The sequence below is a fragment of the Salvelinus namaycush genome, chromosome 13 (genome assembly GCF_016432855.1).
Source record: "Salvelinus namaycush isolate Seneca chromosome 13, SaNama_1.0, whole genome shotgun sequence".
In the NCBI taxonomy this organism is placed as follows: Eukaryota; Metazoa; Chordata; class Actinopteri; order Salmoniformes; family Salmonidae; genus Salvelinus; species Salvelinus namaycush.
In genome coordinates, this window is record NC_052319.1 from 17440126 (window position 1) to 17467667 (window position 27542).

The 27542-nt window shown below is 42.6% G+C and overlaps 1 protein-coding gene across 1 annotated transcript; it reads right to left on the reverse strand.

Moving 5' to 3' along the window:
- Positions 1-7557: 7557 nt before the first annotated feature.
- On the reverse strand, positions 7558-24947 carry LOC120058303 (rho-related GTP-binding protein RhoE). Its single transcript, XM_039006861.1, has 5 exons — positions 24659-24947; positions 24295-24382; positions 10985-11094; positions 10039-10173; positions 7558-9857 (listed from the first exon to the last, which is right to left on the reverse strand). Exons 1-5 carry the CDS (start codon positions 24806-24808, stop codon positions 9609-9611), a joined length of 732 nt encoding a protein of 243 aa, XP_038862789.1. The 5' UTR covers positions 24809-24947; the 3' UTR covers positions 7558-9608.
- Positions 24948-27542: the final 2595 nt, after the last annotated feature.

The following is a 27542-nucleotide window of genomic DNA, read 5'->3' on the forward strand; positions in this document are numbered from 1 at the left end:
GAAAGAACCGTGAAAGACAAAATGCATGAAATGACATCATCCCATCAAGTAGAATCTAGAACAAGGGAAGAATACACTTTTGAATTCACTGTCTCTTTATAAAATAAGCACTTTCAATGGCTGTTAATATCCTTTACTTGAGCTGATGTGTAGCTGTCTTCACAATCTGGACAATTGTTTCTGGGGATTAGAATGTTCACTAAAGCCTATTCTTCGATTCCCCTCCTCCACCCCTCTCTCTATAGTCAAGAGGGGGCCGCTTAATTGTCTCAAGCTATTCACAGGCACACACATCCACACCAAAATAAAATAGAATACATAAAATAGAACACATTTTCTCTAAAGGATTCCTGGGACATAGTTACTGTAGTGGCTGTGCTCGTTTATTAAGCAGTCGGAGGGAACGCAGGGCATACACTACACCTACTCATTCAAGGGTTTTTCTTTATTTGTACTATTTTCTACTTTGTATAATAATAGTGAAGACATCAACACTATGAAATAACACATATAGAATCATGTAAGGATCCACCCATTTTTTTCAATTTTCGCCTTAAATGAAATCTAACTGCCTGTAGCTCAGGCCCTGAAGCAAGGATATGCATATTCTTGGTACCATTTGAAAGTAAATACTGACGTTTGTGGAAATGTGAAAGGAATGTAGGAGAATAACACAATAGAGCTGGTAAAAGATTATACAAAGAACAAACCTACCGTTCTTTTGCATCTTTGAAATGCAAGAGAAAGGCCATAATGTATTATTCCAGCACAGGTGCCATATACATTTTGGCCACTAGATGGCAGCAGTGTGCGCGCAACTTTTTTAGACTGATCCAATGAACCATTGCATGTCTGTTCAAAATGTATCAAGACTGCCCAAATATGCCTAATTTGTTTATTAATAACTTTGTTAAAAATTGTGTACTCTCCTCAAACAATAGCATGGTATTCTTTCACTGTAATAGCTACTGTAAATTGGACAGTGCAGATAGATTAACAAGAATTTAAGCTTTCTGCCAATATCAGATATGTCTATGTCCTGGGAAATTCTCTTGTTACTTACAACCTCATGCTAATCGCATTAGCCTACATTAGCTCAACAGTCCCCTGGAAGGGACACCGATCCTTAACTGTTTGGGAGCATTTTCACTTTTGAATGAATAGCATGCCCAGAGTGAACTGCCTCCTACTCAGTCCCAGATGCTAATATATGCATATTATTATTAATATGGTATAGAAAACACTCTGAAGTTTCTAAAACTGTTTGAATGATGTCTGAGTATAACAGAACTCATATGGCAGGCAAAAACCTGAGAAAAATCCAAACAAGAAGTGGGAAATCTGAGGTTTGTAGTTTTTGAACTCACCCCTATCGAATACACAGTGGGATATGGGTTATTTAGTCTTTAGAACGTGGTTTAGAATGTGGTTTCAGGCTTCTCATGTGAAGGGGGGACAGATGGGAGCTGTTTTACTAAGGGGTCTGCCAACAGCCTCGTTCTCAGTCACGCGCTTTCACTTGAGAGGTTGCTCTCGTTCCAGTGCATTTCTACAGACAATGGAATTCTCCGGTTGGAACATTATTGAAATGTTATGATAAAAACATCCTAAAGATTGATTCTATACTTAGTTTGACAAGTTTCTTCGACCTGTAATATAACTTTTTGAACGTTTCGTCCGAATGGACCAGATCGCGCTTTTGGATTGTTTACCAAACTCCCTAACAAAATAAGCTATTGGACATAAATGGACATTATCGAACAAAACAAGCATTTATTGTGGAACTGCGATTCCTGGGAGTGCATTCTGATGAAGATCATCAAAGGTAAGTGAATATTTCTAATGCTATTTATGAATAAATGTTGACTACCCAACATGGCGGATATTTCTCTGGCTGGTTTGGGCTCTGAGCGCCGTTCTCAGATTATGCTTTTTCCGTAATAGCTGTATTTTCATCAACATTTATTATGAGTATTTCTGGGAATTCATGTGGCTCTCTGCAATATCACTGCATGTTTTGGAACTACTAAATCTAACACGCCAATGTAAAATAAGATTTTTTGATATAAATATGAACTTTACCGAACAAAACATACATGTATTGTGTAACATGAAGTCCTATGAGTGTCATCTGATGAAGATCATCAAAGGTTAGGGATTAATTTTATCTCTATTTGTGCTTTTTGTGACTCCTCTCTTTGGCGGGAAAAATGGCTGGGTTTATCTGTGACTTGGTGGTGACCTAACATAATCGTTTGTGGAGTTTTCGCTGTAAAGCATTTTTGAAATCAGACACTGTGGCCGGATTAACGAGAATTTTATCTTTAAAATGGTGCCTAATACTTGTATGTTTGAGAAATTTGATTTATGAGATTTCTGTTGATTTGTATTTGGCGCCCTGCAATTTTATTGGCTGTTGGCCACACATATGGAATAATGTAGTAACCAAAAAAGTGTTAACCTGTCTAGGACCGCTAGCGGAACGGGGTCCTAGACAGGTTAACACTTTTTTGGTTACTACATTATTCCATATGTGTTATTTAATTGTTTTGATGTCTTCACTATTATTCTACAATGTAGAAAATGAGTAGGTGTTCAAAAACTTTTGACCGGTAGTGTAAATATTTGCTATTTTTATTACTACACCAATTTCCCTGTAAGGCCAGACAAAGACATTGTTTATCCCCAAACAGTTTTCACACAACCTGAAAAAAGTGTATTGGGTTGAATTGACAAAAGACCATCAGATGCAGAACGTACTGTAGAAGGGGGATTGCTGTAGTGTAGCTCATACTACTTGAGAAACTGTCATGCACCAGCAAACCGATCTAAGGAGAGAGAACGTTTTTGTAATGTTACCGGTAATTTTACCCTAATGTTTGAATGTCCAGTTTTCTGTTAGTTAAGAGAACCTTCTTTGTTAGCAAAAACCTTCTGAGAACCTTTTTAGAATGTTTTTGTGTTAAAGTTAGAACATTCCCTTAATGTCAAGCAGAAACAAGAACATTGTGTCCAGTTTTCTGAAGGTTAGGATAATATTCCATCAACCTTCCAACAAATATACACAGAACATGGTTGCCATGTTCTCAGAGCAGATCTAGCACCAGTGACTAGATCAATAAAAAAGTGGTCAGATGAAGCAGATGCTAAGCTACAGGACTGTTTTGCTAGCATAGACTGAAATATGTTGCGAGATTCCTCCGATGGCATTGAAGAGTACACCACATCAGTCATTAGCTTCATCAATAAGTGCATCGATGACCTCATCCCCACAGTGACCGTGCGTACATACCCCAACCAGAAGCCATGGATTACAGGCAACATCCGCACTGAGCTAAAGGCTATAGCTGCCACTTACAAGGAGCGGGACTCTAACCCGGAAGCTTATAAGAAATCCCCCTATGCCCTCCGGCGAACCATCAAACAGGCAAAGCGTCAATACAGGACTTAGATCGAATTGTACTACACCGGCTCTGACACTCATCGGATGTGGCAAGGATCGCAAACCATTACAGACGACAAAGGGAAGCACAGCCGAGAGCTGCCCAGTGACACGAGCCAATCAGACTACTACTATGCTCGCTTCGAGGCAAATAACACTGAAACATGCATGAGAGCATCAGCTGTTCCAGAAGACTGTCTGATCATGTCTCCGCAGCCGATGTGAGTAAGACCTTTAGACAGGTTAACATTCACAAGGCCGCAGGACCAGACGAATTACCAGGACGTGTACTGCGAGCATGCACTGACCAACTGGCAACTGTCTTCACTGACATTTTCAACCTTTCCAAGTCTGTAATACCAACATGTTTTAAGCAGATCACCATAGTCCCTGTGCCCAAGAACACTAAGGTAACCTGCCTAAATGACTACCGACCCGTAGCACTCACGTCTGTAGCCATGAAGTGCTTTGAAAGGCTGGTCATGGCTCACATCATCCCAGAAACCCTACACCCACTCCAATTTGCATACCACCCCAACAGATCCAGATGATGCAATCTCTATTGCACTCCACACTGCCCTTTTTCACTTGGACAAAAGGAACACCTATGTGAGAATGCTATTCATTGACTACAGCTCATCGTTCAACACCATAGTGCCCTCAAAGCTCATCAATAAGCTAAGGACCCTGGACTAAACAACTCCCTCTGCAACTGGATCCTGGAATTCCTGACGGGCCGCCACCAGGTGGTAAGGGTAGGTAACAACACATCCATCACGCTGATCCTCAACACAGGGGCCCCTCAGGGGTGCGTGCTCAGTCCCCTCCTTTACTCCCTGTTCACTCATGACTGCACGGCCAGGCACGACTCCAACACCATCATTAAATTTGCCGATGACACAACAAAGGTAGGCCTGATCACTGACGACGAGACCACCTATAGGGAGGAAGTCAGAGACCTGGCCGTGTGGTGCCAGGACAACAACCTCTCCTTCAACGTGATCAATACAACGGAGATGATTGTGGTCTACAGGAAAAAGAGGACCGAGCATGCTCCCATTCTCATCGACGTGGCTGCAGTGGAGCAGGTTGAGAGCATGAAGTTCCTTGGTGTCCACATTAACAAAATAACATGGTCCAAGCACATCAAGACAGTCGTGAAAAGGGCACGACAAAACCTATTCCCCCTCAGGAGACTGAAAAGATTTGGCATGGTTCCTCAGATCCTCAAAAAGGTTCTACATCTGCACCATCAAGAGCATCCTGACTGGTTGCATCACTGCCTGGTATGGCAACTGCTCTGCCTCTGACCACAAGGCACTACAGAGGGTAGTGTGAACGGCCCAGTCCATCACTGGGGCCAAGCTTCCTTCCATCCAGGACCTCTATACCAGGCGGTGTCAGGAAGGCCCTAAAAATTGTCAAAGTCTCCAGCCACCCTAGTCATAGATTGTTCTCTCTGCTACCGCACGGCAAGTGGTACCGGAGCACCAAGTGTAGGTCCAAGAGGCTTCTAAACAGCTTCTACCCCCAAGCCCCAAGCCCTAAGACTCCTGAACACCTAATCAAATGACTACCCAGACTATTGGCATTGTCACCTCCTCTCTTTTACACCGCTGCTACTCCGTTGTTATCATCTATGCATGGTCACTTTAATAACTACCTACATGTACATATTACCTCAACTAACCGATGCCCCTGACACATTGACTGTACCGGTACCCCCTTGTATGTAGTCTCACTATTGTTATTTTACTGCTGATCTTTAATTACTTGTTACTTTTATTTCTTATTCAACTGCACTGTTGTATTCAGCACATGTGACTAATACAATTTGATCTCACAACATCTTGGCTTAATGATACTCCTGAAATCACAAAGTTTTTCTTGAGTGTATTTGTACAGAGCTAAGATTTACTACAAAGTGCATTCACCCTATTTCTTACACATATCAAGTTGTTTCATATCTACATAAGTGCCTAGGGAGGAGGGCTAAGGGTTTCACTTGTGTAGATCAGAAACAACTTGATAGATGTAAAGCAATAAAGTGAATGCACTGAAGTAAATCTCAGCTCTGTTAAAAGTGGCCTGTGTTGGAGACCTGCTTGGGGATGTGAGAGCAGGGTGACTCCCCTAGCAGTTTTCAAACACAGGCCACCAGCACCAATGACAAACACCCTAACCACTGTCCAAATAAGGGATATCTCTAGTACTAGTAATAATAAATGACTGTATAAATGAACATGCACAACGTAATTATGTATGTCAAATATGCAAGTTGAAAACACTATGTTAAAATGAGTGAGCATCCCTAACCTTGCCAACAGACAAAGAGCCATTAATGGATCAGTGGTTCGCCAATTAGGGCCTTGATTGGCTTGGCAACAGTAACTGGGCGTGATGTGTAATGAATTTCTTTGCACACCAATGTTCTTTAAACAATTCCACGAAAAGTGTCTAGAACAATATCTTAACTTCTGAGAACTTGGCAACCATGTTCTGTGTATGTTTGGTGGGACGTTGATGGAATATTCTCCTAACCCACAGAACATTTGACACCGTTTTTGCCACGTTCCCATGAAATCTGTCAAGAACATTAATAATATATTGTGTTCTGATAACATGGTAACCACATTCTGGGTAAGTTATGTAACATTAAGGGAATGGCTTCTCTTGAAACATTCCTTGCATGTCATGGGATCATTCCTATGAAAAAGTTAGTTAATGACCTAATGAGACTCTTAAGGGTACGTTTTCTAAAGTTGTGGAAATTATTGTTAGCTGGGTGCTCCCTATACCTTGTGGAATGCTAAGGGATAGGCCAAGGACTGTAGAGCACATGTTCTAGGGTTCAAGGACAGTGGTCCTTTAGTCGTTTTGGAAATCCCAAACCTAAGACACATTGTTTACATTGTGGGAGGTAACCTGTTTGCCTAGGTAGACTAGTCCTTTAGGGACTACTGGGGCTGTAGGTAGAGAGGGCTAGTTTAGCTATAACCTTAACTTGATTGACCAGCACGTGATAAGATTTGATTTAAAAAAAAAAATTAAAGCATAACATGGTTAGGGTGAAATTAAGGAACTAGTGGATGTGGCAAGACCCCTAGATATAATTACTATACATGCACTGTGCACGTGGCAAATTGTCTGCAGTTAAAATGCCTAACTGCTGATTTAAAAAAAAAAATGTTATACTTGTCCCAGATTTACCTGGAGTTCTGCCTGACAAACTGCTCACTGGGGAGGAAAGGAAGGAATGGGGGGAAGGAAAAAAATGAAAAAAACCTGCAATATCAGCACGTAATCCATCATGAAGAGTTGGATGATGCTATGCATTCCTCAGAGACACGCACAAACGATCAGCGGGGCATAAATGTTTCCATCTCTGAGCAGCCAGCCAGCCACCGTTGTCTCCTATACGGTTCTGTAGAATGTCTAAATCACATTCACAATGCATTTCAGGCAGTCTCGTCTCAGTCCACTTGCAGTGAAAGTTGTCAGATACTAACCATAAGTTACGTTTAGAGGGTGATAATGGTCACAGTAAAATATTATATTCTGAGAACATGGCAACCATGTTCTGTGTATGTTTGCTGGGACATTGATGGAATAGTCTCCTAACCTACAATCTTGTAGAAATGCAAATGGTAGAACAATTATACACAATCTAGAAGCAGATTGATACAGCATAGTGGAATGCCTGACCAATCTAACCGGAACAGTCTTTCCTTCATGTTGTTCATGGTGAGTGAAAGCAATCCTACTGTATTGAATAAAGATTTAAGCACAGTGACAAAATGCAAGCTGGCCATGTAGATGAGAAAACACTAATTTAATCAAGCAGCCCTCTAGTCAGGAATAGAAATGTGGTTACCATGTCATGATGTTCACAGATTAATGTGCCAGAGGGATAAGACATTTAATTGAATATTAAATCATCCCAAGCGATTATTTTACTGCAAGGAGTCTGAATAGGATGTAGCAAAACAAATGGTTCATAATGTGTTCTGCTATGATTTCCAGACAGTGGTATTCCAAACAGTTTGACAAAATACCCATGTCAAGATTAAGTCTCAAGACGTTGTACTGTACATTGAACTTTATTTTCAAAAGGGAAAATATATAACTTCAATAAATACTGTCGAAACATCATACATACAAATGGACTAAACATTTTTAAAAAGGTTGATTTTCTACAGCTAACACATTCTGAACTTTAATTTACAATTTTTTCATACCGAGAGCTAAGGCTACACCCTCTAGCTGATATACTGCCTTGGGGGGCTATTCTGAAATCAGCTCAACAGACTTCAACACCAACAAAACCCAAGTACTTACTATGCTGCGGAGACAACTGAAGACTGAAATTGTAACTGTTAGATGTGAAAGAAGTAAATCTAGTTTAACAGCAACTGCTTGGAGAGGGTGGAGAGAAAGGGGGATACCACACGCATTCAACAATCATGCATCTTCTGCATTGAACCAAACCCCTCAGAGAGGTGTGGGGGGCGGCTGCCTTAAATCGACATCCACATCTGCGCCTGGGGAACAGTTGTTGGGGGTTAACTGTCTTGCTCAAGGGCAGAACGGCAGATTTTTTCCCACCTTGGGGAGTCGAACCAACGACCTTTCGGTTACTGGCCCAACGCTCTTAACCACTAGGCTACCTGCCGCCATGAGCTATAGCTACGGGCTAGTTCTACTTAACCTACTGCCCCAGTGTACTGGTCACATTCATTATCAAATAACAGTTGTATTTGAATCAAGAGTAGGCTACGAATGTGGTGCATCTGTACCAGAGATGAACAGTGTGAGTAATATGTAGCCTGCCCTAGTGCTCCACACAGAAATCAATAACAGCACTGTACAGGTCTTGAACCAGCAAACATTGATAACTAGACTTGTCTTTACAGACCATTGTCCTTCTTGGAGTGCGATAACTCTCACATTGCATAGCCGAGGACATCCTTGAAAAGATCTGTGCAATGGTCTTCTGGGTTGATAACCGAAGCTCAGTGGCTTGCTCAGCACTGGCCATGTTTAAGCCCTTAATTAAGCTTGGCATGGGTGTGCACTGTGCACCACATGTATTGAGGCCCTGGCATCGCAAGAGTTACGGGCAGCACAGCTGAAGTCATCCCAGTGACAGAAGAGCAGGGGTGTAGGATATGTCCTCAGAGATACTATAGCACATCCTTCAAAATCATTGGTCATGGTCGTTACACAGCTTATCACATCAGTCGTTGCCAGACAGCTACTTTGTGAGCGATTTCAACGCTCTGTCAAGCTATTTGGTTGTAAATGACAAAACAGAAAAACAAAGGGTTCAGACTATGCTGAGGTTTAAAAACAGCGCTAGAACGATATGAAAAGGAGCAAAACATAGTAAAAAGGCTTTCAGATCTTTCGTAACAGTGTGCAACAGCTTATAACAAACATCCCATTTGGCAAACTCATAAAGGCAGTAACAAAAGAGAAAGGGGGAGAAGATGGGCAATGTGAACAAAACAGTGTTTCTGTCCTTCAGTAACTTCTTTGTCTGTAAGTGCCAGACCCAGGGGCCAGTGCAAGAGATCCATTTGTCTTCTTGATCCATTTTACTGTAGCAGAACACAGCTGCAGTCTCTCGCTTCTAAACAACAATCTTGTCACTCAGTGGTGAATCCACCACCATACCACTTCTCATATCTTTCCGAAGATAAAATTAAAACCTGATACCACTTTAGCTCTTTTCCTGTCCAGATCCCAGACCAAAAGGTTATGATGTAATTTACTGGACCAAAAACATTATTCCCTGGGGTAAAGATAGCTTGAGAGGACCAACAGAATTCAGCATGTCTTCCATCTCTTTCTTGTAGTTTATGTCAAAGGGTTGTTGACCATCTTGACCTTAAAAATAAACCAAAACCCAATTCTGAAGCCTCAGATGGGCACCAGTGTCCTTCAGTCTCCCTGATGAAGTTCTATGGCGCAGACTAGGGCAGCTTGATGTAAGTTTGTACGTTTTGCGTCAATACAAACCAGTGGAGAAGCTGATTTAAAGTGCAGCGCTAACTCGCCTTCTCACTGCTTTGCGTGTGAGTCGAGGGGGAGGGGCTCTATGCAAAGTGTCCAGTTCCCATCACCTGCCTGCTCCTCCCACAGTCAGACTCCCTACCCCAACCAATCACATTATTGTACAGCTCTTGGCCTTGTCTTTCCGCAGGTCTGATGTGACAGCGGTGAGTTCGGGCCTACTGGGCATGTGCGAGATCCTCTTGGTGCCCCTGGAGGATTTGTTGCGTTTGACGTTCTTGTTGCTCTTGTTGACGCAGGCCAGCGTGGCCACGTGGAAGATGTCTCTGACGCTGTTCTCAGACTGCAGGGATGAACACTCGATGTAGGGAGCACTGATCTGCTTGGCCATGTTGGAGCCCTGAGAGAGAATATCACTAGGAGATCAGTCTTATTGGTATTCATAGCTGTTGACGTTTAGAGGTACCACATTTCATAATACCACATTAAGGCATATAGTACTAGACCAATAATTCAAATGACTTATGTCCACATCATCATAGTGAGTGTTAAAGTACGAGCAAAATGCATGTACCACCTACCTGATCATATGACACGGGTGTCTGTCTGTGATTGGACAGTTCCACCAGTGTGGTGAGGTCTGTGCGGAGGTCTGACTTGCATCCCACCAGCAGAATCTTGGTGTTGGGACAAAACTCCTGGATCTCTACTCGCCACTATAGAGAAAACAATTCAGAAAAGAGAGAAATCAGTAACACTTCTAGTACACATGTGCTTTTACAGGTTTGGCTAATATTCAGTGTCAGACATACAAACATAAGAGTTATGCACGCAAATCTCGACTTCCGCAATGACGATAAAATAAAATAAGCTTATGCACCCGGACCTCAAGTTAAGATTTGGGCCCAAAATAGTCAAAAAGGGCTGCATTAATGGACACTGGAGTTTTTCCAGAGAGTCAACCACCCACACATTCTCTTCATATCATGCTGTCATCTTTGAAAACAGTCACTGACAATGCCAGCTCTGTATCGCACAATTTAAGTAATGGAAAACATCCTCTTCCACTTTCCCAGGCTTATTCTGTGCCTTGAACAACTGGCCTCCAGCTCTCTCATTTCCCCCCACAACAATGCCCAGTCTGATCAGTGTGTGGTCGAGATACTGGGACCTAGCCTGGTGATTATGTTCTCTCCAAAGGAGGTATCACTCCCACTCACTGGACCAAACTCCTCTCAGCTGGCACAATACCGAGCCCTGTGTCATCACAGGTCAAAGGGCCCCGAGACCCAGAGTAGCAATGCCTGGGATACCACACGTGAACAAGGCCTGTTGGACTACTTCTCAGACTCATGTGCCCAGTGCAGTAATTTTCATCAGTGAGGTTTTTCACAAGCCACTTCACCCAGCAACACAAACAAGCCTTTTCCAAGAGGGCCAAGAGGACAGAGTGAAAATGCCTGTGGGACAGGTCACTTAATTCAGGGGCAAATCAGAAGAAACTTACAGGACATATGAAATGCTCACCTTCTTCAGTACACTGTCCAGGGTGTCTGGTCTGCTGATATCAAAACAGATGAGGACTGCATCAGAGTCTGGATAGGAGAGTGGTCGCACATTGTCATAGTACGGAGATCCTGCAAAAACACAATAGTAAAACCCTGGTCAAAAAATTGCAAATTAGGCCAAATAAAGAACTGTAAGAAATCACATCCCAGCTCTGCACTATTCCTTACATCAACTAACATTAGTTTAGCTCAGATAACTCAAATGTATTTAGTACCCAACAGATTTTACTGTAAATGTTAGAACAACCCAGGGAAAGCAAAATTCCTCCCTAACACCAGTTCACTGTGAGCCAGCACATCCATAAATTATTACGCTTGTGTCATTTCAGCTGCACTGCCCGTGGGCCTGCTCGCTCCCTGCCCTCCATTCATACCCAGCCCAGAACCCACAGTCAGAATTAGGACAGGAGACATCTGTAATATGGAGCAGATAGAGGGGGGTTTCTCAGATTACTTTAAGAAACTAATTCGTCACTCCAGTCCCAGGTCACTGCTGTATATCACATATCCCACACAGTGTCAATCACTTGACTGTCTTGCTACATAGTATGCGGCTGGGCAACTGTGATTAGGAGCAGCTTGGATTCAATCTAATTTGAGTTTTAATTTTGGTATGATATATTTTTAGCAAGTCTTTGAAGCATCTTTCCACATGCATTTTAATTTCCTAAATTTTATTGCACAGCGCATGCTAATATAATTGTCCGGATTAGTCGCCAAAGTCAAGAAAGGAGGTGGTATGCTAATCTCGTAAACTATGCATCTGATTAACGACATGTAAAAAGCAAGATGCATGAGATTTCACAAACTGAATTTGGAAAAGCACACAGCACATGTACTGACTAACTATCACTATCATACCCAACACATTTGCAGTCTCATGACTGACAGCAGAACATCTGCGCTTCCACCTTCGGAATGCTATGCCAGGAAAAGTTTTATTTTTCTTCTCCAGATTATGTCTGGGATATCCTTTGAGGACTGGGGGGGGGGTTGAAACAGCTATACTGACATTTCGGTATTCAACGAGGACAGCTCAAGGAATGGTTCCCAGCGATGGGGGGGTAGGAGTGAAGCCTTATTCTGAAAAAGGAATGTAGATTAAATCATTTCATGCATTGATAGCTTTTCTCCCCCTCAAACATGATTTCTAAACTTGATACCAAAAAAAAATTACAAAAAAAAAAAAGTTTGTACACTAATGATATCCTCATGTTTCATGGAAAACACATGGTAGAATATTTTTATTCTACCCATTCCTGATGAGAGCAGGGACCAATGTACCATCCAATTTAAACTTAAATTTCCCAGAACAGCAAGTAATGCCAAAATCTTATTTTGGAGACGAAGGGAAGAGCTTGTTTGTACCGAGTAGGCCTAAGAACTACGCCAGCATATGGTGGTGTTTGACCAATCTCCCATTGCTTTCAAGTTTCCATGACCAAATCTACACTGACAAGACAAATATAATTTCTCATGTCTGGTGGGCAAAGTTCATAAGCTTCTTGTTATGCGTTTGATCTATGCCTGGTGGGCTGCTCTAGTCCAGTGATTAAGGTTTGCTTTTGTAAAACTTTAAATGGTCTGTGTGGATCGGTCTGACCAAGCTGAAACTGAGCGACAACTGGCAGCCCTTCTCTGGCTTTAAACATTCTGACCCACTGAACTATGGGATTGGGACCAGGTAGAGAATGAAGACAAATATTTAACAGTAAATAGTCGCCAAAGAGTATACATTGCCTCCTGGAGACTTTCCTCAGTCAATTGAACACAGACAATCCGCGTAGTGATGACACCAGGAAAGGGGAGGAGCCCAGAGAAGGTACTGCTTTTTTACGATTCTGCTACAGAATCGACTAGCAGTCACTTTGGGGATCCAGACCATTATACAGGAGCCCAGGAAAAGGAAAGCCATGCCGATGGACTGACAGACAGCTCATTTGCCCCATTTCACTGCAGCCTTAAGGCCTTGTTCAGTCCCCAGAGCCAGCCAGACACCCACACCCATCCCTCTACCCCCTACTGTGAATTTTAAAAAACGCTATCAGACTGAAGGAGCCATTCTGATGGAACTATGCTGAGGGCTTAAAAGGAGATCCCAGTTGGAGTCCATAAAAGACAGGCTACCACAATGCATCTGACAAGCACAGAGACAAGGGGATATTTTTATTCTACCCATTCCTGATGAGAGCAGGGACCAGCTCAAAACAGAACCACTCCCCCCCCCCCTACCCCCCACAAAGGACAGCGACATCATCATTTGTTTCATATCCCATGTACTTCAGGGAATAAGATCAAGGGCTACAGTGCAGTCTGTGTAACTGGATACAGAATAGAGAGCATTGATGACCTTTCCCCCCCTCAGACCACTAGAATGAAACTGTACATGAATCTACAGACGGAGGACTTGTTTTCAAACGGTGAGAGTGGTCTCCAGGGAACTCTAAAACACTAAAGGTAACTTTGTCCTTGACCGGTGATATGGAGACATCTTTCACTGTGGGAATACCTCTAAAAGAACCCCACCATATTCTTGGCTTCCACGTGGAACTGCCTTGTTTTACATATTCAAAACAAATCGAGAGACTGGACAAGTAACTAAATCATTGATGAAAAACTGTTGGTGCATTGAATCAACTCCAGTCTGGTTTCAAACTCAAAATGTGAGAATGTTTTGCTCAAAATACAGTTTAAAACAAGCTTTACTTTTTTTTTTATAACTCTGCATTGTGAACAATGGGGTCTTTGTGAGGATTAAAATGTAGTCTTGTGAATGGCATGCAGCTCAAAATCTCTCAACCGAGATGCATGAGATCTGCCAGTGCCACTATAGCAGAGGGCAGTCCAGCCACATCAGTCAATGGCTTAACTACCAAAACAATGAAGTCACAATAAAAAAAAAGAACACACTTAAGACAGGAAGACCAACAGGCCTAAAAAGTGGTCCATTTCTTCAGAGACCTCAAGAACCATAATTTGCTAATAAATTCATTAAAAATCCTACAATGTGATTTTCTGGATTTATTTCCCTGATTTTGTCTGTCATAGTTGAAGTGTACCTATGATGAAAATTACAGGCCTCTCATCTTTTTAAGTGGGAGAACTTGCACAATTGGTGGCTGACAATACTTTTTTGCCCCACTGTAGATACTAATTTAGAGTCCTCCAAACCTCTAAGGGGCATTTTCCGTTAGATATTCTCAGATCCTGGGGGTTTGATATAATTCTAAAGTAATAATCAATTTAAAAAGTAATCATATTTGAGATGGCCCTTTTCTCGCTCACTCGGTTAAATAAAAACAATAAAGCAGGCATCACTTGTTTATATTCAGTCTCAACACATCAAGAATATCATAGCATACAAGTCATTCGTTATGGACATTTTGAAAGTGTATTCATCATTTTATTAACAAAAGCATGATGCTGATGAAGAAATGCAGTACATTATATGCTTTTACATATGGATAATAAAGCATTTAGAAGATAAGCCACCTGCATTTGTTTCTAGGCTACTGTGCAGTGACAAGTAAACATAGCATATAGTACATACTGTAAGTAAACATGTACGGAATTAGGCACTTTCCCATAAGGAGAGCAGGCCACGTCCAGACTTTCTCGGTGACCTCAAGTACTCATTAACGCAGTCTTTAATGATTTCAGGTTGCATGGACAGAAACGTCTGAGACACAGTATTAATGATGAACACCCAGAGGTTCACTGGTAAGCCACATTTGCCTCGGGATCCATCCCAGTTTGTATTCTGTGTCCACTCGTGGTATCTCTTCGGTTACACATCCTTGGAATAGCAGAACAGCATAATGGTCCGGGCGGCCCTTGCTGTGCAGTTGCTCAAGTTCTGTTGTCAGAAGAGGAATGGAAATGTCAGGGTGAACCAACGGCCTGACAAACCCACCACGCAGGTTGACTCTGCATGTCGGAGGTGGAGTTCGAGCTCACAGGTGTGCCTGGCATGGATTGTGACACCATCTCCTTCCTCACCCTTTTCAACGCTTCCGTCACCTGACTCTCCGCTAATGAGGAGTGACTCTCCGCCAATACCGCCTGGCTCTGGACCAATGCCTCAGCTGTCGCCCGTATCTCTGCCCTCAGAATTTCTCTTTCTGATTTCAATGACTCGATCTTCAAAGTTTGAATCTCACCCATGAGCGCCTTCATCAGATGAGCAGAATGGTACCGCCCTGAGCCCCCATCCATTACAGTGGCCTATGATAGAAACGGTAGATCAATTAAGAATTCAAAGTGACTCGAACACGCATGTTAAGAACCTAGCTTAACAGCTTTCTTGGCAACCATGCGTTTCTTCGGTGCGGCCTGTTGTCCAGCCCTTTGTCCACGGATCTCCACAGATGGTTGTAAGCTCTGCAAAAACACATTCACGTTTTTAGTACATAATTATAGAGTTTAATATACAGTATGCCTACACTGATAAGGCATATAGCCTCTTAATATAAAATGCTCTGAAACCAAAATACCTTTCGGTGATCCTCTCAGCTCTGGCTCATTTCCAAGTCCTCTGGTGGTTACAGTCCTAACCCTGGAACGGGTAGCACCATAGAAAGAAGCTGGCTTGATGAAAACAATGTCCATTTTGTCTGTTCCCTTTGGTCACAATCAGATTTTTTTGATTAAGTTTTTTGAAATAGTTTTTTGAAATAGTAACTGTTAAGGGTGGAGTTTTGGGCGGGGTGAGGAAAGGCGTGACTTTCAGGTTACAATAAGTATACAGCAGATTGCCCTCACTTTGATTATATTATAGCACCGTGATTTCTATTCATTTAAGTGAGCAGATAAGGGAAAAAATCTACTGGAGACAATTCAAAAATACTGGTAGACTTGGGGATTTGTCACGGACAGTGCTACTCGGAAAAACACTATCAGATGCCTGTTTTACACTGAACTCGAAAGGCCAGGAAAATGAACAGGTACAGTAGGCTACCATACCAGTATCTAAACATTAGGCCTACATTAATCAACCACTGGTCAAAACCTCCTCCATGCTTGTTTCATTACATTATGCCGGTCTCAGAGCAAATAGCCGGGATTGTTACACCCATCTCATTCCTCGCTCTCTTCAACACGTCGTTCAGGACACTTGTGGGCGTGCTGGCAGGATGTACTGTTCATACATATATGAATTACAAAATCATGTTTCTAGTCTATTGCATAGTTACAATGTGTAATCATTGATGTCCCAGGAGCAGTACACTGTTGAAGTGTATAATTTTAATACATACATTCAGACACCAGTCACAGAATGGAATTTGATACACCTGGTATTGGATATGACAGATTACTTTTTCCCCCCGTAAATTAACTGACAAAATATGCACAATCGTTTGCCTCCACATTAACATATTTTTAGCTTGACTCGATATAACTACTTACATTTGCCTCCCCGTAATGTTTTGGTCAGCCATCTTTGCTGAAGAAAGCCACAAGGGAGGGGTGGCTCCGCGTCAAATTCATCATTGGAACCACTCGATATGACTGTCATAAAAACCTTGGGACCCAAATGCATGAGAGCGCTAACCTCCCCTTGTGGTGGTCTGAAGCAATGAAGCCAGGACGCTGGGTACCTCTAAGTCCCGGTGTAAGCTCGCAACTTTTAAAGGAGGAACCACTGTAGCTTGCACGTTAACTAGCTAGCTAACAGATGGTGAAGCTAGGGCTGGCATGCTTGATAATGTGTCTGTTGGTGAGGGGTAGGTAGCCTACTTCAAGTACTACTTGACTTGTAGCTACCCTAGCTAGCTGTATTATTTTAGTCTGGCTTTGAGAGGTTTCAGAGATGGACTGATTAGCATCCTCTTGAGTCAACTGTGCTTACATTACTGCAGGAGAACATTGATAGGTTTGCTGTTACCCTCTGTAAAAGCACATTATTATTATTATAGCTAGTAGGCAAGGTTATGTAACCTTATTTAGTCCTACCTGCTATGGTGGGTTTTATATTAATTGGTATGCACACGATAGAATTGAGGGGGTATTGCTAACACATCCTACTCTCAATTTGAAGTTGAACTTAACTGATGCCATGACGGCAGCTGCTAAGGAGCTGCGAACCAGAAGACTGCAACCAAGGCAGCGCTGGTCCACACCTGCCCTGTGCACGGCCGGCATGTTCATTAGGCAGCTGCCTATGGTGGCAGACTGACAAAAGGGCAGCATTTTCTGAGCTAAACAGACCAACGCACCTCCAACACATAAAACATCACAATTCTGCTCAGAACAATGACTCTCAACCAACCAGTGGCTGTAAGGGCTTTTTAGGGGAGCGTTGATGCCAACCTGTGAAAAGCAATGACCACTGTCAAAGGCGCTACATATTTCGCGTCGCTGCATCTCTCCAACAGCAGTAAATCGTCTAGAAAATATAGGATGTGGTAGAAAGAGTATGTAGCCTACAGGCTGGAGATAAATGACAATGTAATGACTGACACTTTACATTGTGCAGGTTTCTCCAATCAACTAGACTAACCTAAATGGTGCCCAATAAATCAAATAGTGTCATGTCAAAGTAAAATGGATAATCACAACTTGTCCAGGAGTTTCACCTCATTGTCAGTGGTTTCAATCTTTCTGGTCCTGTCCAGATGTTTGTTGAGCGTTTTATAAAACTGTAGGCTGACCACAGACGGCCATTCATAAAATTAAACTTCAGGCAACACCTCAGTAAGCCCAGAATGACAGATGCTTTTTTGGTGCAGTTCGGACCAGCCTTGATTTCCACATCCACGGACATTGGTTTTTGGTCCGGACCAGACCAAATCTGAACCAATCCTAGACGTCTACGTACGGTTCAGATTTTGTCCAGTCCAGCCTTGATTTGGCCAAAACAGAAGTCGTTGAAAAGTAAGTATTTTCACATTCAGAGCAGAAAATTATCCCGATTTCAATGTTGGGAAAATAAGGTATTTCATTGTCCTGGAAAAGATAAATTTTAAAAACATACAGAAATACATTTTTACCTTTCAGAATGTCTGGAAAAGACAGTGTATTCGGAAAGTATTCAGACCCCTTGACTCATTTTGTTAGGGTTAGGGTTTCTAATATCTAGGTAGGTAGCAAGCTAGCTTCCTTGCAAGAACTAGCCTTGTATTCATGGCACATTATAAATATCTGACAGCTACTAGGATAGTACTCTGTACAAGACAACATGCATAAAAACAAATTAGTTAAATAAAATATGGAACAGTAATTACATTCTCAATACACCTTTCGTTTTGGATCAAGGTAGCTAGCTAGTTGACAGCAATGGCCCTAGCCCTCACCCTCAAACCGAGCAAACAGGTCCCAGACGTGCTCAATGGTATTGAGACTCGGGCTCGTCACTGGCCATGGCAGAACACTGACATTCTGGTCTTGTAGGAAATCACGCACAGAACGAGCAGTAGGCCTAGTGGCATTGTCATGCTGGAGGGTCATGTCAGGATGAGACTGCAGGAAGGGTACCACATGAGGGAGGAGGATGTCTTTTCTGTAACGCGTTGAGATCGCTTGTTGGCATGGCAGGCACAGTCCGATGCTGCGACACACCGCCACAGACTGACAGACCCTCCACCTCCAAAATCAATCCCGTTCCAGAGTACAGGCCTCGGTGTAACGCGCATTCCTTCAACAATAAACACAAATCCGACCATCACCCCTGGTGAGACAAAACCGCAACTTGTCAGTGGAGAGCACTTTTTGCCAGTCCTGTCTGGTCCAGCGATGGTGGGTTTGTGCCCATAGGCGACGCTGTTGCCGGTGATGTCTGGTGAGGACCTGCCTTACAAGAGTACTACAAGCCCTCAGTCCAGCCTATTGCAGACAGTCTGTGCGTTCCTGGTGTAACACGGGCAGTTGTTGCCATCCTGTACCGGTCCCGCAGGTGTGACGTTCAGATGTGCCGATCCTGTGCAGGTGTTGTTACACGTGGTCTGCCACTGCGAGGATGATCCGCTGTCTATCCTGCTAGCAATTCCTTTTTTTTTTTTAAGTAACATTTCTGGAAGAGGACCCCAAATCCCCCTTCTAGGGGATGTGCCAGGGGGCAATGAAATTCACATAGCAAATCTCACTCCAAGCTCTCGTCAAAGGTCCGCAGCTCTGTGATACTTCCCAACAATAAAAACTACTGGGGCACACATGCAACACCAACAACACAGAATAATAAATATCAGGCAGCTTGTAATGCTGGACAGAAACATTACTCATGAATGGTTTCTGCTAAAATAAGCATTTTCTATAATTTCGTAAAACATATTCCCTGGTGTATCAAAGGCCACAGATGTGATCGATAAACAGTAGAAGCTGCACATGTGATAAGTAAAAAAATGTTTGTGCAAAGGGTCAATGCAGATAGTCCGGGTAGCTATTTGGTGAACTATTCAGCAGTCTTATGGCTTGGGTGTTGAAGCTGTCCAGGGTCCTTTTGGTTCCAGACTTGCATGGTACCGCTTGCTGTGCAGTATTAGAGAACAGTCTGACTTGGGTAGCTGGAGTATTTGACCATTTCTAAAGGCCTCCCTCTAACATCTGATAGAGGTCCTGATTGCAAGGAGCTTGGCACCAGTGATGTACTGGGCTGTACATTGTGCTTTGCGGTCAGATGTCAAGCAGTTGTCAAGCAGTTGCCATACCAAGTGGTGATGCAGCCAGTCAAAATGCTCTCAATGGTACAGCTGTAGTACCCCTCCCTCTACAACAGCCCAATCATCCAGCCAGGCTGGAGTACGCCGAGGCTGTTGTATAGGAGGTAATTACCTTCTGATCTGCGGCTGGGTTAGATACCCCAGGGACCACTAGATGTGGCCATTTTGTACCAAGAAATGTAACGTAAGCAATGTGTCAGCATTTATTTACTCAGGAAAAACAGTATTTGAACTGGGGAAGGTGTCTAATTTGGGGTGTTGCTGACAGTCCAGCAGTGGCATGTATACATGGAAGCCAGGCTGGAAGCATGTCACTGGAGAAAGCGTCAGAGCAAGCGAAACAGCGCCCCTCTGTCTCTGTACGTGTCAGCCATCTGATGCGGTCTGGTCAAAAAGAGTATGACATTGTTGACGCCTGTAGCATTGGACACAAGGGAAGCCAATGAGCATTTGCCCTCCCTTCATAAAAATAAAAAGGTATAAAAACAGGAAAATAAATAAAATCAAAAGGAAGCCAGTTTGGATTTGGCGTCACTGCGACAGACACTTGAATTGTTGCATCTGGTTGTGTTGTATTCCGGTGGCTAGCTGATAAAATGTGTCCTTTCCTAAATTAGCTATGGAGGAGATGGGGATTAATTCTCTGTACTGGAATATGACAATAAAATGGTGATTCTGAGCCAACCATTAATACATTGTGCCACTGGCCTGAGAGGATGGAAGTTCAACATGTGCAATCCATTCAGAGAGTATTCAGACCTTGACGTCAACATTGTTACATTACAGCCTTATTCTAAAATTGATTAAGTAGTTCCCCCCCCCCCTCAATCTACACACAATACCCCCATAATGACAAAGCAAACTGGCTTGTATTTTTTTAATACACTTGCAAAAATGTATCTACATAAGTATTCAGACCCTTTACTCAGTACTTTGTTGAATTGAATGTTCTTGGGCATGTCACAACAAGCTTCGTATATGTGTATTTGGAGAGTTTCTCCCTTTCTTTGCAGATCCTCTCAAGCTGTCAGGTTGGATGGGGAGTGTAGCAACACAGCCATTTTAAGGTTTCTCCAGAGATGTTCGATCGAGTTCGGGCTCTGGCTGGGTCACTCAAGGACATTCAGACTTGTCCCGAAGCCAATCCTGCCTTGTCCTGTTGGAAGGTCATTGTCCTGTTGGAAGGTGAACCGTCACCCCAGTGAGGTCCTGAACACTCTGGAGCAAGTTTGTCAAGGAACCCTCTGTACTTTGCTCCGTTCATCTTTCCTTCGATCCTGACTAGTCTCCCAGTCCCGGCCCCTAAAAAATATCCCCACAGCATGCTGCCACCACGCTTAACCATAGGGATGATGCCAGGCTTCCTCCAGACGTGACAATTGGCATTCATGCCAAAGAGTTCAATCTTGTTTCTCAGGGTCTGAGAATACTTTAGGTCCCTTCTCCAGATCTGTGCCGCAACACAATCTTGTCTCGGAGCTCTACGGGCAATTCCTTAGACCTAATGGCTTTTTTTTTTTTTGCTCTGACCTGCACTGTCAACTGAGACCTTATATAGACAGGTGTGCACCTTTCCAACTCATGTCCAATCAATTGAATTTAGCACAGGTGGACTTCATTCAAGTTGAAGAAACATCAAGGATGATCAATGGAAACAGGATGCACCGCAGCTCAATTTCGAGTATTATAGCAAAGGGTCTAAATACTTATGTAAATGAGGAATGAGATCCACACAAATACCTGTTTTCGCTTTGTCATTATGGGGTATTGTGTGTAGATTTTAAAATAAGGCTGTAACGTAACCAAAGGTAGAAAACATCAAGGGGACTGAATACTTTGATGGCACTGTACCTAGATGTAGAAGGCTAATGTTATCCAGGTAGCGTTGCCCATTAAATGGAAATTAGGCTAGCGAGCATTTTATCCAGGTAGCCTAGGACACAGAAAAAAATGAAAGCGTGTAATGTGTGACAGACCGTTTCCTCAACATTGAAGAGGACGGCATTGGCGTTTCTCTACAAGTAGGGTGAGGCAACATGTTTTTTCTACTTGCAGGAACACACGCACACAGAAATCAAAACCATGGAACGCCACATTTAGCTTACGTTGATTGGACAATTATTTTGGCACCTTTTAGTTGTCACTGTATTAGACTAAGCATGAGTGATTTGATGTTGAAGTTGAAACGGTGCTGGAATAGTGGAGGCATCTCATATTTTCTTTGCAACTGTGGTTCTAAATCAATAATTGTTTAGCAGTCTGCAAATGTCCAAAACAATAACTGGCTTGACCATGCTGTAGGTCATCTAAATGGTTGTTACATGCAATATTCTTTGTGGATTTCAGACAGTCGCTCTCCAGTCGTGATAAAACAAAAGTTTGAATTTATTCTGCCACTGTCTCATGGTCTCGGCCTTTAGGCATATAGTCACATGGCCTGTTAATTGCATTGTTTGCTCCATGGCATATGAACTAACACAAAACAGGTTGTAATATGGCTTTTTTGGCTTCCCCAGTTCATTTATCCATGCACCGCTACTGCAGTAAAGGCTCTAAATTATGATTTTAAAAAACAAAAGATGTTACATATACATTTTGTGAGTGTTTATTTAATAACCATTTCTTCATCTTTTCTTAGCTGGTGCCTCCACTGAATGCACCAAATGCCTTAATCTGTTACGCATCTGAGTGGAGAGAGGATGTGGACACTGCACACTGAATCAGTGGTTGCCATGGCACCACAAGGTCACCTAGAGAGCTCTGTAAATATTGCAGACTGTTATTTTGAAGTGTTAAGCATTGCTTTTTACCTTTTTGGCATTTTACTGCTCTGGGGTTTGATCAATTACATCTTGTGGTCTTGACTCATATTTCAAGAATTGTGATGGAAAGTCTATTTTTGGCTTACACATTAAAGCTAGCTAGACTACTGTTTGGACTTAAATAACACAGCCCATGTTTTTCAGTTTAAGCTGTTCGGAATAAATACAACAAGGACTGCATGCCGTGTCCAGAGATGGCAGAGGAGGCTCAGGGACTGTTCTGAACTGCCAATTTGTGCGCTTTTATGAGCATCACCCAGGTGGGTGCTACATGTTCGGCAATGGAAGACCAGTACCCTACCTACGGAGGAGTGACGTTTGGAGGAAGTGACAGTCAAAAGCAGGTGTGAGGCACTGATGAAGAGTTCCAGGCCTGTTTGTCTTTGTTTCTTATTTGGCTGTAACAATGCCCCCTCCACTGCATTCAAGCCAAACTACCTCAACTCCTGGTCTTTCCGTCATTCAAAGCCAACTAGAGAAATTCTGTCATCTCAATTTGAATGTGTTCAATACATCCTCACGCTAGAGTGGTCCATAACATTCCAAGGATGCAGTGTCAGATTATACTCTGGATATTCCTTGCCACCTACTGGGCTAGTTTAATGTATTGATGACCAGTCAAATTATGATTAAGCTAGGCACACAGTCTGATTTTTCACAAGCTTTTAAATGTGGTGAAGAAATGTTTACTCTAATTCATGGCAATGCTCACATTCCACCGTGCCAGTCCATATTCCACATTCGGGCCCTGTAGTGCAGTATTAGTAGGGCTCTTATGTCCATCTACACAAAAATATAAAACGCAACATGCAAAGTGTTGGTCCCATGTTTCATGAGCTGAAATAAAAGATCCCAGAAGTTTTCCATATGCTCAAAATGCTTATTTCAACAATTAATTTGTTTACATCCCTGTTAGTAAGCATTTCTCCTTTGCCAAGATAATCCAGCCACCTTATAGGTGGCATATCAAGAAGCTGACTAAAGAGTTTGATCTTATTCAGGTGCACCTTGTCCTTAGGACAATAAAAGGTCACTAAAATTTCACAACGCTTGAGATCTCAAGTTGAGGGATGGTGTAATTGCTGACTGCAGGAATGTCCATCAGAGATGTGGCCAGAATTCAATTTGTATTCCTCTACCATAAGCCACTTCCAATGTCAGTTTAGAAAACATCCAACCGACCTCACAACCGCAGACCATTTGGCCTCCCGAGTAGCGCAGCAGTCTAAGACACTGCATCTCAGTGCAAGGGGTGTCACTACAGTCCCTGGTTTGAATCCAGGCTGTATCACATCCAGACATGATTGGGAGTCCCATAGGGCAGTGCACAATTGGCCCAGCGTCATCCGGGTTAGGCCTTCATTCTAAACAAGAACTTGTTCTTAACTGACTTGCCTAGTTAAATATACATGTATGGCTTGTTGATGTCAACATTGTGAACAGAGTGCCCCATGGTGGCTGTGGGTTTATGGCATGGGCAGGCATAAGTTAAACAAACACAATTGCATTTGATCTATTGGCAAATTGAATTCACAAAAACACCATTTAGAAATCCTGAGGCCCATTGTGAAGGCAATTTGTTTTGTAAGACATCTAACCAACAAATGCATCTTTATTCCCAGTCATGTGAAATCCATAGAGGTCCTAATGAATTTATTTTAATTGACTGATTACCTCATATGAACTGTAACTCAGTAAAATCGTTGAAGTGGTTGCCTTTATATTTTTGTTCAGGATAGAATGCTGTAGAGATTAAATAGACATTAAAATAATATCATTCAAAAAGTTCTCACCTGAAGTGTCCCAGAGACTGAGTTCTATTCTTTGCGTGTCGATTTCAAAACTGGCTGTGTAGTTCTCAAACACCGTTGGGACATAGTTCTATAAAATAAAGAATTTGCAATACATCATTATGTTGATCATAAACGTTATCCAATATACCAAGATGAGCTGTACTCAAAACACTAACATTATCCATCGTAATTTAATCTGTATCTCTGCAACCAGTCAATTTGAATCACTTGGTCTGTGCGTAAAAGTGTACAAAAGTTCAGAAGATATCATTTTCCAACACTACCCCTCGGGTAACGACTCGTAAATGGCACAAACCCCGCAAATTAGTTAACTCATCCAAAAGACATACAACACTAGTCCTACCTCTGGAAAGCAATCTTTTGCAAAGACGTGAAGTAGAGCAGTTTTTCCACACTGGCTGTCCCCAACGACAACGATTTTACACTTCACGCTCTGGTTAGGATCCATCTCGGATTTCGGTGAAAGCTTTTGACCAGATCCTGTATCCTTCATTGATTTTTCTGATGTCTATAGATAAGCTCCGCACCAAAATCAGCTCCCCATAACAATCACTACTGTCCTGTGATATTGTTAGCTGCGTCCTCTATTCACCGGTACACTACTGTCGATATTGTCAGCAACGTCCTATACACACCGGTAAACTACTGTTGATCGTGCAAAGAACGACCACAGGGGGTTTATATACGAGACGCTAAACCAATCAGCTGCCTCTGTCATTTGATGAAGTAGTAGTCCGCCCCTTTCTCCCTCGTGGAGACGTCAACATTACCACGTGAACAGCGCCCTCTATTTGTCGGTATTCCCTACCATGCTCTCAGAGGAGAGGACAAGCAAGATGTGTTCAAAGGTGAAAAGAAGCTAGCAAATGTCCATAGTAAAAAACTAACAAAAGAGTCATTATCATTGTGGCTGATTAAGTCAGATACCTCAAGATAAGGTAATAATACAGTTACTTAACGGTCCATTATGTAATTCAGAAATACCTGGAAGGCTGGCACAACATGTGCTGAACATCTGGTGAACTAAAAAGCACATAACTCATGTTCAGAAACTTGTGGCTGATGCAACAACTTCGTGATGTTCCCTCAGGGCGAAACGCAGCACTGGCAGCACATGGATTGTCATCACTAGTTACCACAGCCACAAAGTCATAAACCCGGTCTATTTCTACGACCTTATGCCTAACCCCAACTTTAAATTAAGACCAAAAAGCACATTTTTGTTTTCATAATTTCTGAGTTTGTGGCTGTGGTAACTGGAAACCCCATGAATGGAGAGTGGCGCTTAAATTATTTTATATATTTTTAAACTTCTGGTAGGTCTGCTTCTACATCTGGTAACAGAGAGGAGGGCCAAACCCCTCTGTTGTGTCTTAGTCAAATGTCAAGGGAGGGAGGACAAAGAGATTCATTAAATTAACTTTGGAATTAACGGATGAAGGACACTGGAATGGTTCAAGATTAAGAGGGATGGAAATTACATTTGATTTGGATTATTAAGTAGGCCTATTCATCAGTGTTGAGATGGGGGATCACTGCCATCCAGGCCCTCTACACCAGGCGGTGTCAGAGGAAGGCCCCACAAAATGTTCTAAGACTCCAGCCACCCAAGCCATAGACTGTTCTCTTCGCTACCGCACGGCAAGCGGTACTAGTGCACCAAGTCTGTAACCAACAGGACCCTGAACAGCTTCTACTCCAAGCCATAAGACTACTAAATAGCTAACCAATTGGCTACTCGGACTACCTGCATTGACCCTTGTTTTGCACTAACTCTCTTGCACTGACTCTACCCACACACTCACACTGACACCCCAACAAACACATACACACAGCACGCGCACACATGCATCCTGACGCGACACACACTCACACACACACACACACCACGTTTTCTGCTACTACTGTCTTATCTATCCTGTTGCCTAGTCACCCCTACCTATATGTACATAGCTACCTCAATTACCTCATACCCCTGCACAACGACTCAGCACTGGTACTCCCTTGCATATAGCCATGTTACTTTTACTCGTTATTGTTATTCAATGTATATTTATTCCTCATGTCACTATTTCTATATTTTATTAAATTTTTTATCTTTATCTTAACTCTGCATTGTTGGAAAAGGACCCTTAAAGTAAGCATTTCACTGTTTACACCTTCTATCTCAAGGCCATCAGACTGTTAAACAGCCATCACTAGCGCATTAGAGGCTGCTGCCTATAGGCATAGACTAGGAATCACTGGCCACTTTAAGGAATGGAACACTAGTCACTTTAATCATGTTTACATATCTGGCATTACTCATCTCATACACTACCGTTCAAAAGTTTGGGGTCAGAAATGTCCTTGTTTTTGAAAGAAAAGCAAAAATGTTGTCCATTAAAATAACATCAAATTGATCAGAAATACAGTGTAGACATTGTTAATGTTGTAAATGACTATTGTAGCTGAAAACATCTGATTTTTAATGGAATATCTAAACTGCAAAAAAATAAATATCCTCTCACTGTCAACTGCGATTATTTTCAGCAAACTTAACATGTGTAAATATTTGTATGAACATAACAAGATTCCACAACTGAGACATAAACTGAACAAGTTCCACAGACATGTGACTAACAGAAATTGAATAATGTGTCCCTGAACAAAGGGGGGGGGTCAAAATCAAAAGTAACAGTCAGTTTCTGGTGTGGCCACCAGCTGCATTAAGTACTGCAGCGCATCTCCTCCTCATGGACTGCACCAGATTTGCCAGTTCTTGCTGTGAGATGTTACCCCACTCTTCCACCAAGGCACCTGCAAGTTCCCGGACATTTCTGGGGGGAATGGCCCTAGCCCTCACCCTCCGATCCAACAGGTCCCAGATGTGCTCAATGGGATTGAGATCCGGGCTCTTCGCTGGCAATGGCAGAACACTGACATTCCTGTCTTGCAGGAAATCACGCACAGAACGAGCAGTATGCCTAGTGGCATTGTCATGCTGGAGGGTCATGTCAGGATGAGACTGCAGGAAGGGTACCACATGAGGGAGGAGGATGTCTTTTCTGTAACGCGTTGAGATTGCCTGCAATGCCAACAAGCGCAGTCCGATGCTGCGACACACCGCCCCAGAACATGACAGACCCTCCACCTCCAAAATCAATCCCGTTCCAGAGTACAGGCCTCGGTGTAACACGCATTCCTTCAACAATAAACACAAATCCGACCATCACCCCTGGTGAGAC

Bases quoted from the DNA above. Each gene is read 5' to 3' on its own strand.
- LOC120058303 (XM_039006861.1), bottom strand. From the start codon at position 24,808: ATGAAGGATACAGGATCTGGTCAAAAGCTTTCACCGAAATCCGAGATG. The intron at 24,383-24,658 runs GTAGGACTAGTG...TTTATTTTATAG, and splicing joins CAAAAGATTGCTTTCCAGAG to AACTATGTCCCAACGGTGTT. The intron at 11,095-24,294 runs GTGAGAACTTTT...GTGTTTTTGCAG, and splicing joins CAGTCTCTGGGACACTTCAG to GATCTCCGTACTATGACAAT.